Here is a 13,769-nt window from a genome sequence, read left to right as displayed (position 1 = left end):
TCTAACAACTTACCACCTTTGGTGACCCAAACCACCAAAAGAAAAAAACTTTTTTTTAATGCTATCATAGTGATGGGTGCAGTTAAACAAACAAAAAGAGACAAATCAACTTTCTTACTTACTGTGGTCTTTGCCATGATTGCAGCTGGGCTTGACTGGCTGGAAGCATTATACAAACAGTTCCAAAGAAAGAAGCTGTGAACAGCAGAACCATCAGTTATTAATGGACATACTTTACACTCTTTTCAGTGTATTTACTAATCTTTCTAGCAAATAATATTAAACCATTTCTTTAGCTCTGTATGACTTCAGACTGTCTAATAGCATAAGCAAAGTAATAAACGCCCTTAAAAGACAGGAAAAAGTACAGGCTCTGAATACAGTCAGAGCTGGGTGGGCATTGCAATTTGATGACAAATGCCACGATTAGCAAATGAACTGTCTCCCATATACAACTGGCATTAAGACAAATCTGAAAACACCCTAATTGTTCCCTACGCTAGTGGCTAACAGCCTATTTTAAAAAAAAGCCTAGTTCACTAACCAGGAAAGTCAGATGTCAATATTGTATTGTGTAGCAAGGATCAGCTGCCCTAAGGCTTATGAGACTATTTTAAAACCTCTCTATACTGCACGTGCTACAGCACTGATCTCTGTAACAACTCCCAGAAAACATGAAGCAATAGATACGTGTCGAAAAGCTGAGCTAGACTAGAAGATAAAGCATAGTGGCCATTTGGAGCTGGTTTTGTTTTAAAACCAGACTTACATAAAAAGCAAGATTTTTATTTATTATTATAAAAATACAAGATATTTGCTGAAGTCTAATCCGCTGCCTCTCTTCCATTGAACAGAAACTGACTGACCTAACATTTCTTCTGGAGTTTACAGCAATGCACTTTTCTCACTTACTCGTCTCTGTACATTCTAGTTAACGCTCAAACTACAAACAGTATACTTCAGAAAATTTTTCACCTCAATTTCAGGTATATCCACTGATATTTCTACATTTTTGCAGAAGCAAATTAGAAAAATCAGAGACAGCATTTACTTCATGTATTTACAGCAACGAACGTACTGCCCTGTTAAATTATCAACAGCATTAACCCTCACTGCCTGAAGTGATGTGACAGCATACAATTTCTTGTTCTTACATTGAAAGGTAGGAGAAAAAAAGCTGTCTTCTGGTTTCTGTTACTGTTTTTTCCACCCAACTATGTAATGCAGAATGGTTTCTTCTGCCTCAGCTGTGAAACAAAAGCCAAACACAGGCCTGGTTTAAAAGTTAATGACACCTCTAGCATTCTGCCTGAAAAGTCAACATAGGCTTTGAATACTACATCAAGGTAACATACCTTTACCTTGACCTTTACCTTGAGACTACGCTGCTGGTGTTCTTCCATATTCTCGCTCTCTCAATTTCATTACCTTTAATTGTGGTTATTTGAAACCTGAAGAAAAACAATACAGATGATGAATCAGACATGAATTAATTTCAACTGTTTCCGCCTTTTAGTTCTTTGTCTGTCGTTCAAAGAAATGCAGTAAACAACTCTGACACTCAGAGCAACCCTTCCACATGTACTGAAACCTGCTGCTTGCTCAAGCGAACATGACGTGTTTGTACATCACGCACATCACCGCAGGAAGCAAGCACAGGAGAAATCCATACACAGTCGAGAACAGCTGAACTACCTCGGTGTTGTGCTCCCAGGCGGCAAACAGCTTTACAGCACAGGTCACCTTTCCTACTCATCGTCTTTTGGGTGGCATCCTACCACAAATGCTTGGAAAGGTACTTCCTCCTATTTGTTAGTATCCCTGCACAGGAGATTTGCAACAATTTGAAAAGCACAAACCTTTCCTCTTTTCCAAACAGCTCACAGCCCTTACCGAAAACATGGCAAAAGGCAAGACATAGGTGAACTTCAATAAGGAAAGGATGTATGCACGAAGATGATCATGTCTGCTGAAGACTACCTCTAAAAGAGCAGGGACCGTGCAACCTGACAGCAGCGATGGGAGACTTCATTCAGGGTTTTCAGGAGAAGTAATAGAGTATGATACCACCAACTCTACCGTTGAATGAAACATTTAGTCACAAGACTTACAAAGCTTACAGGTGGCAGTGTCTCTCCTTCACTCACTTCCTGCCACCACTTAGGAACTCATCTGCTTTGAAAATGAATAGGCAGGGCCTGTCTGCACTGCGTCCCATCCTAAGGTTGTATCGGTCTGGGTAAACGGAAGGCGGTTTGCTGCCAGCTCAGGGGAGGGAGCCAGTCAGGGCAGAGTTACAGACTACGCAGAGCAGGGATCTGCAGAGGTACTGAGATAGAAGAATTTTACTGTGATTTGACACAATGCATTTTTAAAATCATGACACCTCCACGGTAAAAGTAACACAGCCATCACAAGTTCTCTTAAATATTTACTGGGAAAGCACACCAAGAAGAATTTAGGAACTGCCTCAAGCTGCTGAGGATTCAGGTGGATTTTTCTTCTTACATTTTAGGTAAAAGCTTATGCTGAGGAGACCAATCAACCACTAGTTCTAATACAGAAATAATACTGGGGAAGTATTATTTAATAATGAGGAAACATGGGTGTAAGGAAGTGGGCAGTAGGGGAGGCTCTACCTGAGTCCTACCTTCTGTTGGGAGAATACCTACACAAATAATATATAAAAATACCCTACATTACTCAAACAACATGCACGAAATAGGAGCACTGTATATACTACCACTTCCTCTCAGGTTTCTCCTTATCCAGCTTCTGCATTCCTTTATTTTCCCTAAACCCAGCTTCTACATCTCTTCCTCCACAGCCCCAACATCACATCAGCAACACACTGCATACGCTTGGTTTTGGTGATTCCTTCTTCTTTCCATCCACCACAACTTTTTCTTTTTTTAAACTACCAAAGCCCTCCTAACAACTCCAACACCCCTTCTTTGCCTATTCCCCATCTAACTTGGAAAGACAATTACAAGAAGCTTCAACATCTGCAGCTACGAAGACAACAGTTCTAGAAGAAGCAGAAGCATTGATGGGGATTTCAAACTACAGAAAAATACCCAAGTCCAGGCTCAGTCATCAACATCTACCTAACCAGCACTGGACAGAACCAGCAAAGGGCCAAGCAGAAGCATACACTCTCCTAGTGACATTAGCTACTGAATTCTAAAACCACTGCTCAAGCAAAAAGTCTGACAATTATTTTTTGACACTGTTTAAAGTCCAACAACATATGGATAGCAATACATTAACCTTAATGCTGTGTGAGTTATTTTTCTCTCTTCAACAGACCTTGTCCCCACAATGTTTCTTCCCAGTTAGGTTTCACTGTCCATTTCACTGTTCCACTGCCAAGAGAAGAAACAAACAATTAATATAAAGAAAAAACATTCAAAATTCTAAAGCAATAGGCCAACCAAATGAAAGTGGCGACTTGTCTTGAGACTTCATATTGGAAAAGGCTGCCTATAACCATCATGTTAAACTTAACTCAGCTTCTCCATCTAGCTGTCACAAAGAGCAGGGCTCATACACAGGAGATGGTACTAGCCTGCACCTTTCTTCAAGTCCTCCTTACTTCCCCATATTTGTACTTTAGCTGATAATAACCAACTAAAGCTGTAGCTTTTCCAACCACTATTTCCTCCCTTCCATCTTGAAAAACATATTCCTCACAGATTTTCATGTTCCAGGAAGGTATGTTGGAAGAAACACTACTGTTATCCTCAAACATACGCTGCAAATGAATGTTAATACAGTTCACTACTGAATACCAAGCACGAATAGTAAGAGCTATCAAAATATGATTTGAATGTAATGCTCACAGGCATTATGTCTACATTTCTATCACCATCTAAAATGCTGGCTTTCCAGAAGCTTAATTTCTTTTGTATGTAGCCCCCATGGGCTGTTCTGTACCACATGAACTGTGATGGGTCCTTAAGCAATGAGGACTGAGCGCTTTTACAAGGTTTGCTAAAGATGATGTTAGAAATACTTAAGTACCTGGTTATTCTCTCCATCCTTAAGCTGGAAAAATGAGCCAGCACGGATCTGTGCTTGGTCACAGAGTCAGAACGATCATCTTCAGTCTGCTATGAAGAATCTCCTTCCGTCTACGCATTCAATATAATTTTCAGGAATAAAACATTAAAATTATCAACAAAACACAAGGTCAATTTCTAAGACTTTTTGAACGCTACTGCCTCCTCCTCCTCCTCTGAATGCTGGACATACAAAAGAAAGTATTATAAACAAACCAGATTAATAAATTCACAATGTCTGCATAATTTCTACTTGTTATTACAAACCTAAGACTTCACTGGTTAAAAGCCCGTTGGAAATCCTTGAGTAAGAGTTCATTTAACACTGCACTCTTTTCTTAAAGTTTTAAATTACTGATGTCATACTTCAAGTATTCTAAAATGAAGAAAATTAAGACACTATTTTTAGCATTTTGCTGACTGTTCTTATTACACAGTTAAGGCAATACCTACCTGTCTTTTCCCAAAATACAAGAAATCTAACGTTCTCTTCACTTGAAAGAAAGAATTTCAAAGGCATGTCAGTATCACATTTGATAATTATTTTAGAAATAAACTTAAATTACATTACACCTGTAACTTTAAAGGGTCAGTTAAAACCCCAATATTCCCCCCTCAGTAGTCTGATAAACATACCTCAAGTAAGCCCTTAACTTGAGATGTTACTGCATTTTAAATTAGGGAATAATAATGTAATTAAAATGTTAGGCAAATTTCCACAGAATGAGACTTTCCTAAATCACCATGAATGAAAAGTAAACTCCAAAAAATTTGGAGTGCAAGAGATGCGTTTTATTGTATGCCCGTTACGATGAGTAACACATTTAGAAATAATAATCCCACATAACAGTGACAATCTTATTTTACAGCGTGTACATCATTTTTTACAGCCACATAAAACACATATTTTTCTAAGAGATTTCCCAAATTTAACTTTCTGAAGTTTAGAAATATAAAAAAAAAAATTTTCTCAAGGAACTGATTCTCATCTGGTGCAAAAACAAAATATGAACATTATCTGAAACACAAAGCCACAATATAGCATGAAGTTACAATTTATCATGTGAACAGCTGTGTGCAAACATGAAGCAACTAAAAAGAGTAAAAAATACACATTATATGCGTAACATTTATGAACAGGTTTTTCATTAAATAGCCCTAGACCAGCTTGTTATATTAAGCGCCATTTGATTTGCAGCATGCTAACACAAAGCATTGTTTAAAGGGATGCATATTTTAAATGTATACACTGTAAACTGAAGATCCACCTCCAAACTCTAGTGGCAGCATATTTCTCTGGTTAAATACTGCATATATACTTTCTTACAGATTGAAAATGCATGTTTATAGCACAGTATAGATTTTTTTTTAAGAATTGATTAAAAGGTGCAATTTTATGTTTATACTGAAAATTTCATATTAGGAGGTAGGACAGTAATAGTCATACCTGTTAAGAACACTGCCCTACACAACTTCTAAGTACTCTGAATTTTAATTAAAAAAAAAGTAAACTATAATTTTTTCAATTTTCTCTTTATTATTTTGAGATCTGAAGGTATTGAGAAAAAATTAGTGTTGAGTCACAACACTATCAGCTGCATCCATTTTATCCTTAAAAAAAAAAGTCAAAGTTAATTTTGTTATGTGCCATACTGAACAACATTCAACTGTAGTTTCAGATAAAAAAGGGAAATTATATACATACACATCTTTAACCCTAGCACCAGAACACCACCTCTGAGATCATAACATAATGCTATATTTTAAACATCATATCCTGCAATAAAATAGGTTAGCAGCTTTGAAAACCTTTAACAAATTACGTGTTGGACCTAACTAATAAAGGAAACGAAAAAGTTTCCCAATGAAATGTGTCTTTTTTTTTTTTTTTTAGGAAAAAAAAAAGAGGGACAACTCCTAAATCTCACCATTTCTAGAATATAATTTCCAGGCACAATTTAAAAACGTTATGATCAAGTGACTGACTAATACTCTTCTTTCAAAACTGCACAAGAAGCTAGACTCAGTTGCCTCAGCAAACAATTTGTAAATAACCCCACCATATATCTGAACTGTTTTCATATTGGAGACAAATGCTCTTACTGACAAAATGGATAACACAATCATCTTTTTGTCTTCTATAGCTTAACAATGTGTAATACTATTAATTTGAAGACATTCATCCATCTTTCTGCAAATTTAAGACATTCATCCATCTTTCTGCATTCCACAGTGCTCTTCAGGTTCTGATAAGCAACAATCATAGGGCTATGAGATCCCCTGTCAACCCTAATACTTTTAAGACTTTTAATACAAAGAATGTAAAGTTATGATTTAATATCAAGCTTTGAAACCAGGAGAAACAGTTCATGAGATTTTTTTTTTCCCCAATTAGCATATCACAGTTTCTAAATTGCTTCCTTCTTGACATCATATATTACATTATGGCCTCTTTGTGGTGCCTCATTATATGCTGATTTTTTTCTGATGGTCTACGGAACCCCTTTTTGCAATACTCACACCTATGTGGATAGTCTTTTGTGTGTATTGATATTACATGCCGTTTAAAGCCTGATGCATCCGTAGTGCTATATTCACAATACTGGCACTGATAAACTTTTCTTCCACTGTGGGTCTTCATGTGCTTCTTAAGTTCATTTTGCAGCCTAAATCCTCTTTTACATCTTTTGCATTTAAAAGGCAGGTCCTTGGTGTGAACTGAGAGGATATGCCCACTCAGTACAAAAGGATCTGATGTTTTAAAGTCACAGTGTCTACACTGATGTATCTTTTTACCTTTATGGGTTTCACTATGCTTTTTGAGCTCAGATGGACGATGGAAGCCTTTTTCACATACCTCACATTTGTGGGGAAAATCCTTTGTATGAACTGAAATAATGTGTCGCTTCAGGTCACTTGAATTGGTGCTCTTATGGTCACAATGTGGACACTGATGAGTCTTATGCCCTTGAAATAATTCTGTGTGCTGCTGCAGTTCTTTTTCATCTGTAAAAGCCTGGGGACAGTGCTCACACTTAAATGGCAAATCAGTCCCGTGTTTGGTTTTGATGTGAGTTTTCAGATTGGACTGATCAGCACATCTGAAGACACAGTGCTGACACTGGTATGGCTTTTCCCCAGTGTGGGTCCTCATGTGCTTTTTCAGCTCTGATGGATGACGGAATCCTTTCCCACACTCCACACAAACATGAGGGAAGTTCTTACTGTGAACTGCAAGTAGATGTCTATTGAGTAGTCCCTGCTCTGCAGATTCATAGTCACAATATTTGCACTTGTGCAGTTTAGGCTCCTTGTCCCTCAGTATTAGCTTATTAGAACTCAATGGGCTTGCTTCTCTGTATCTTCTCGTATATTCTGTAAACTCATGGGTTTTATCAACTTTATTTATAAGTTTATGGCTTTCCAGATGATTGTGGAAACTTACTTTTTTGTTAGTTGTAAAGTCACAGTCTGTACACTGGTATTTCTTCTTAATCATATGATCTGGATGATTCTTCATATGCCTTTTCAAGAATCCTCTGGATTTAAATTTTTTCCCACATATATGACAAGGGTAAACTGTTAAGGGCTGTCCATCAGGACCTATTATAACAGCTGTTTTTAAACAAACAAAAACAAGTTATGAAGGAAACAAATTCATGGATTAAGAAGTTTAAAATCAGCCAACTGCTGTTCAGATTCATGCACTTACGCTTGCAGCAGACAGAGTTCAGTAGTTTAAAAACAACCAATCCACAGCACCTACTGTTTATATATTTTGTTTTAGAAACTGCTCAAATAGGTAAGTGGTATCAGATGTACAGTGAGTATATCCACGATTACTTTTTAATAGCTTGCAAAGTTCAACTGAATTACATCAGCCCAAAGCATACTGACTTCAATAGCAGAAATTCCACATTTTCTGTGCACAGAATTGGAGGGGGGAAGGACACAGGAAATCTGCAAATCACCTTTTATATTTTTTAATTCTGCACCAGTTTGGGGAAAAATAAAAATAAAAAGGAATAGTAACGGAGTAAGTACCACTCCATGAGAATACACATAACCATACAGTGTTTACCTGTTTGCCATTGCCTGGCCTCTCCTCTCCTCCTTTTCTTGTTTTTTTGTTTTAGCACTCTATTAGTGCTAATGCTATCACAAATCTGCAGGTATTGTGTTGCATTACCGTTTTTGTTTTCTAATCGTGTATCCAAGTTATTCCCTAGAAACAAAAATTAAACACCATAAAAAACCTTAAACAACTTTTTTCTTTGGGACTGATGACTGGAATTGCACAGCAACATATCTACTACTTTTAAAAACAAATATCACCCATTCCTCTACAATGAACATATACAAAAAATAGAGTGCCAGTATAAAGCACTACCTTTGTTGTTGGCAAAAGAACATATTTCTTTAAACATTGATTCATTCTCAGATATATTCCTTGATACCTCATACTTCTCAAGACATTAATTCTTACAAGTTATGCTGGTTGTTTCCTTTTATCTAACTTGAACTTACTTCTCACCAACCGCATTCTCTGTTCTGACTACAAAACTGTATATAAAACCCAAGTTGCAGATCCTCCCATCTTCCCCACCCACTCTGAAGGCCAACAACACATCTAAAATTGTTTTCGTTTCTAAATACTAGAGAAGGACTACTCCTTCAACATATACTTCACGGACAATTTTTGCACTCACTGATCAGGAGAACTATGACACAAACATACATATTTTTAAAAGCCTAAGTTTCAGAGTTCTACACAGCACATTTGCACGTTCTTACCTGCCGCTTGACCATCTTCATATCTTCTGGGTAGTCGTCTTTCATCTCCTGCAGAAAATGGTATTTTAGTCATTACAAATTAAAGTTCTTTTTAAAGATGACGGCTTTGAAAATCTGAGAATGAGAGAAAACCAACTTAACTAAAAAGTAACAGCTCTATCTGTCCAAACTGAGATGTGCAGTTCACATCAGTTCAATATTTCATAATTATGCGCACCAAGAAATAAAAATCACATCTTTGTCAGTAGTCAATATCCACGGAAATTGTGTTTGCATGCTTACCATGCTGTCTTTTCTGCTTCTCACTGTTAATAAGCTCGTTCTGAAAACTTTCAACCTTATAAATAACCTTGGATACCAATCCAGAAATGAGGATACCCAAAATCCACAATTTGTTTTTGAGATGAAAGTACTTTATCTTTCCAGAGTAGAACTAGGCAGATAGTAAGACTTCTGCCTTATCAGCCATTCAGCACTCATCTATATGAGACACTACGAAGTTCTACCAGATGGAGAAGTAACACTTTAAGAGTATGTTCCTCATTTTGGATTGAAAGTGTTTACTACTAAGTGACAAGGCTTTGTGGTTCAAAACCACTTCATCAGCCCAACTAGTGATCCTGATCTGATACCATCTTAATATACGTTTAATATGCCAAAATCCTGGAAAAAATAAGTATGAAATCAGAGAATGTTCAGAATGTCATGTCCTGATAAGATACTTCTACAATTTAAAACATTGTTGCAGAAAACAAATTTTATTTTTTCTTTCATAATTTAAAGGAATAACAGGTTTAAAACATGCTGTATAAAATGAAGTCATCAGGAACAGCTTCACACATCTCTTCCTACTACTTTTGAAGTTATTCTCCCTCCCTCCTAGCTAATGTAAAATACTTAAACCTATTCTTGCTTTTTAAGATCTTCAACAGCTGATTTCAGCCAGCAAAAACCCACAAATTCTGTACATCTGAGATGGTAATTAGAACAAGAGTACCAAAATCCTCCAAACGGCTTTCCTTTCTACTTCGTAAGACTCAACGTATAGCAACCCATTCGTTATATTCAAGACAACCAACTACTTAAGTAATCTGACAACTGTTTGACAAGCCAGCATTGAGAAAATAAAATAAAAAATAATTAAAAAAAACCACCACTGTAAAAATGGGATCATTTTCTTTGTATCTGAACTGCAAAAAGCCAAGGACCTTATGCGTAAAAGGTTGCAAATTATGTGGAAAATAATTTTTCACAGCATTATATCAACTCCACTAACTGACACTGCTAATAGATCAGAAGGAGCTGTTTCCAAACCCCTAAGGAAAGGTGAAAGATTATGACAATTGCACAGAGATTCTGGAAGCTAGATTGGGGAAAAAAATAATGCAAGGGATTTTCAGAAAATAAGTATACTGACTCCTACCGTAAGCAGCAGCCCAAGCAACAGGGACAAAAGTTTTATTCACACCAGAGTCTTCAAGCTGTGTGTCTGGAAGTGATGTAGCTTCTTCCTCACCTACAATAACTTCCATATAAACTTCATCTGCTATTTCAGCACAGCCTGGATTAAAGGAGAATAATATATCTTAAATTTCACTCTGCTCATCCTTGATTGTCTTTCATTTAATTTGCTCTCACTCTGATTGATACCCATTATAAATTACTTTTTCTTCCTTTGGCATTTAGAACCACCCCTTCTCTTAGGGGATCATTGTTTATTCAGACATTCCTTAAAGAGAGAAAACACGTATCAATAAAAATAAATACAAAATAAATACCAATATAAATTCAAAATTAGAAAATTATAAACTTGTAACTGATGACATTTATTTGCCACTTTGCCAGAAAGCTGATTAAACAAGGTAATGCACAATAGGAAAACAGAAAAATGAGAAATTTGACTAACCTCATTAACTTCATCCATGGACATGTTAAATTTAATATAAATAATGAAATGATTGCATACAGTATGCACAAAGTGCATTTTATCCACATCACTTTAAAATAATTATAGCCTGCTCTTTATTTTTAGGGAAGATGAGCTTAGTTTTCTACTACTTCAGGCTGAAGAATCCTTCAGAAAAATTAAAAAAGTCCTTGAGAATGATGCTTATATTGTTGTACAAAACAGCATGAGAAACAAAAATGTTTCTTATTATGCTTACTAATATCTTCATCTTCCTGAGAAGAGTCCTTAACAGCCATGTAAACCATTTTTTCTCGCTGCATTCTACCAACACCGCCTTGTTCAATTACTCCAGCTACTGAATGTCCATTGTGAAAATCACTCTCTGTGACAATTTCTGTTCCACCTTTAACAAAAAAAGTTAAACACATTAAGTGAATGGAAACAAAACCACTTTCAAGATTAATTTCAGATTGAAGGTTTTTTTTTTTATTTACAATAAAACTATTTTATAAAACTCCAATTAAATGTTTTTGCGTCCATGTCTGTCGTTAAGAATGGTAATCGGAAGCAGTGAGAGTGCCACACAAGAATGTCCCTGCTGTAAATTAGCTTTCAGCCATAAGAAATTTTGGTTCTTCCTGCTGCTGCATTAGCAGTCTGTTCCTCAAGATTGGCAACCTATCCCCAGAGGAAGGAACCATACTTTAAGACCAGGCCCTGACAACCATGTAGGAAATGGCAGATGAAACAGATGTTACAACAGGTAGGGGATGTTAACATGCTGCTTCTGTATGCTAGATCCTTTCCCCATAGCCTTCAGAAGCACACAGTCTTCACAACCTTTCTTATACTTTAAAGAAATGAAGGACCAAATACTAAAATTGCGGGAACCTTACAGAAAAAAACACTGGCCTTCAACAGATACTATCCATTCAAAATGGGACAGCAAAATATGTAGTTACTTTGTTGACCTGAACCTGAAAATAACACCTGCAGCATTAATAGTATATGAGCAATCTCCACAAATGTCAACACTCTGTAGACCATTGTGATCAGTGTATTACATGAAATTAACAAACAGGAAGACCACAAAACACTTTTTTACTACTGGAAAAATACAGAATTCAAAAGGTACCTATTTCGACATCATCTTCAGCTTCAGCTTTAAATATGTACACTTTGATGACTTCTGAACCAAACCCATCATCTTTAGCAACTTCATCATTTGCCACCTCGGTACTGATTTTCAAGGGAGCGCTTCCTATATGATCCAATTTTTCTCCAACATCATCCACTGTAAAGATAAGAGAATAACAATGAGGCTCAAATACATTTTTTAAAAGTCACAGTAATCAGTAGCATCATTTTCTCCACTACTATCTCCATGCATAATAAAGTTTTGTTGCCATATATGGACTTCACAAAATAGTTCATCTTAAGGTACGTGAAAGAGATTCCAAAATTTCAGTACTCATTTTTTTGTTGCAACTCTGTAAACATTTAATGAATTACAGAGTTAAGAACACTACAGAGTTTGTTGTCACAGTGTTTTTTCTGAAACTATCACACTTAGAAAGCAAAAATGTATGAGATAGTAAAATTAAACATACATATCCAAAAATGTTAAAAACAAGCCCAGAATTGCCTGTTACAGTCTAAGAGCTCCAAGAAGCTTCTTCCCTACCCTAAAATACTGGTGACCAACACTTAGTAGTAGATACTCTTATCACGAGTGATGACTCCTGCCTACATTTCCAGTGATAGAAGTGTGCATCAAAAATTTGACTACCTCTTCACCCTAAACGAAATTTCACCCTAACTTCACCCTAAACTTCACCCTAACGATTTTATTCATGTTAGCACCTGAAAACATAAAAATTTACAAAGACTACTGTGTAATATATAGCCAATTAAAAGACGAGGTGAAAGTAAATCCAAATAATACAATCTGAAATAGGCTTCTTGTTCCTTATGTATCCGTCTTACTCTGATGCATTTATTTGGTCTACATTTTCAAAATACTCATTTTTTCAACAAAAATACATTCAAACCATTAGAAGTTTACAAGGAAAACTATTTTGGTAAAAAACGTACGCACACAGGTATCTGTTTATACAGATATATATCCCGAATTGCTAACACAGAGGCCGCTGAACCAAGCACCTTTCTGACGCAGGTACTGACAACGCTCCTCTCAGTGGCTAACAGTGGCTTCTCTGCAGATGGCCAAGCCAAGCCTCAGTAACACACAGGGAATGCACTCTCTAAACGGAAGAATCCCACAGAATGTAAATAAAACCTGAACTGAATACAGTTCATGGACTGCAATTTATTGCATATGTAACACCAAAGTATGTGCACACAAGGTTAAAAACCAATCACTTGTATTAATATTTAAGTGACAGCAGTGTTTCATGAGTAAGGCCTGAGCCTGCTCAACGGGGCCGCTGAGGTTACTGAGGGAGGGGTGGCTTACCTTGGGACGGCTGCGGTGGTTCCCAATCCCCCTCTAAGTTTCCTGCTCCCCGTGCAGCAATGACTGCTCTTGAAGAGCTGCTTTTAACTACCTCAGACTACAGCCTGGCACACCGAGGTACAAGTTTAAGCTTTTCTTAAAACTCCAGGCATTCACGTGAGGCCGTTCAGAACCTGCTAGAAAAAGAGCAGATGCCTTTCCTGCAGCAGGGCTGGAATCCACCACAGCAATCCCAAACTAAGCTCTTCCCACACACAGACAGGATTCCAGAGATACACCTATCCCAGCAGATATCCACCATTTTTCACCTACACACTGAGGAACCTTATTTCAGAAATCTTGGACTGCATCAGAAGAGAACAGAAGTTACTGAGAACAGAACTAGATATGAAGTAAGTAATATTTAATTTTAGAACCTCCAAAAATTAAATCACACGTTTCGAAAAAAATTGAAGGGAATGCAAAAAAGTCCTATGGTTGATCTGTTTCTCTTTGTGAGCAACAGTTTAACTGAATAGCCAAAAAGAAT

The 13,769-nt window shown here is 36.8% G+C and overlaps 1 protein-coding gene across 30 annotated transcripts in view; it reads right to left on the bottom strand.

Annotated features, from left to right (window-relative positions):
- Positions 1 to 13,769, bottom strand: part of ZNF711 (zinc finger protein 711) — a 41,256-nt gene that overhangs the window by 10,943 nt on the left and 16,544 nt on the right. For 6 of the 30 annotated variants that reach the window (XM_080554369.1, XM_080554360.1, XM_080554364.1 and 3 more), the window contains exons 5-11: positions 11,900 to 12,058; positions 11,021 to 11,167; positions 10,279 to 10,416; positions 8,856 to 8,903; positions 8,143 to 8,286; positions 4,024 to 7,676; positions 123 to 3,365 (exon numbers count right to left, since the gene is read on the bottom strand). In XM_080554369.1, the coding sequence (XP_080410495.1) occupies positions 6,499 to 7,676; positions 8,143 to 8,286; positions 8,856 to 8,903; positions 10,279 to 10,416; positions 11,021 to 11,167; positions 11,900 to 12,058 (1,814 nt within the window). In that variant the 3' untranslated portion in view covers positions 123 to 3,365; positions 4,024 to 6,498. The remainder of the gene's footprint in view (positions 1 to 122; positions 3,366 to 4,023; positions 7,677 to 8,142; positions 8,287 to 8,855; positions 8,904 to 10,278; positions 10,417 to 11,020; positions 11,168 to 11,899; positions 12,059 to 13,769) is intronic. The other 24 variants (XM_080554363.1, XM_080554357.1, XM_080554362.1 and 21 more) reach the window with 22 other exon arrangements.

Source organism: Anser brachyrhynchus (assembly GCF_964034855.1).
Source record: "Anser brachyrhynchus genome assembly, chromosome: 13".
NCBI lineage: Eukaryota > Metazoa > Chordata > Aves > Anseriformes > Anatidae > Anser > Anser brachyrhynchus.
Note: the sequence above shows the minus strand (reverse complement) of the source record. Positions and strands in the feature narration are given on the sequence as shown.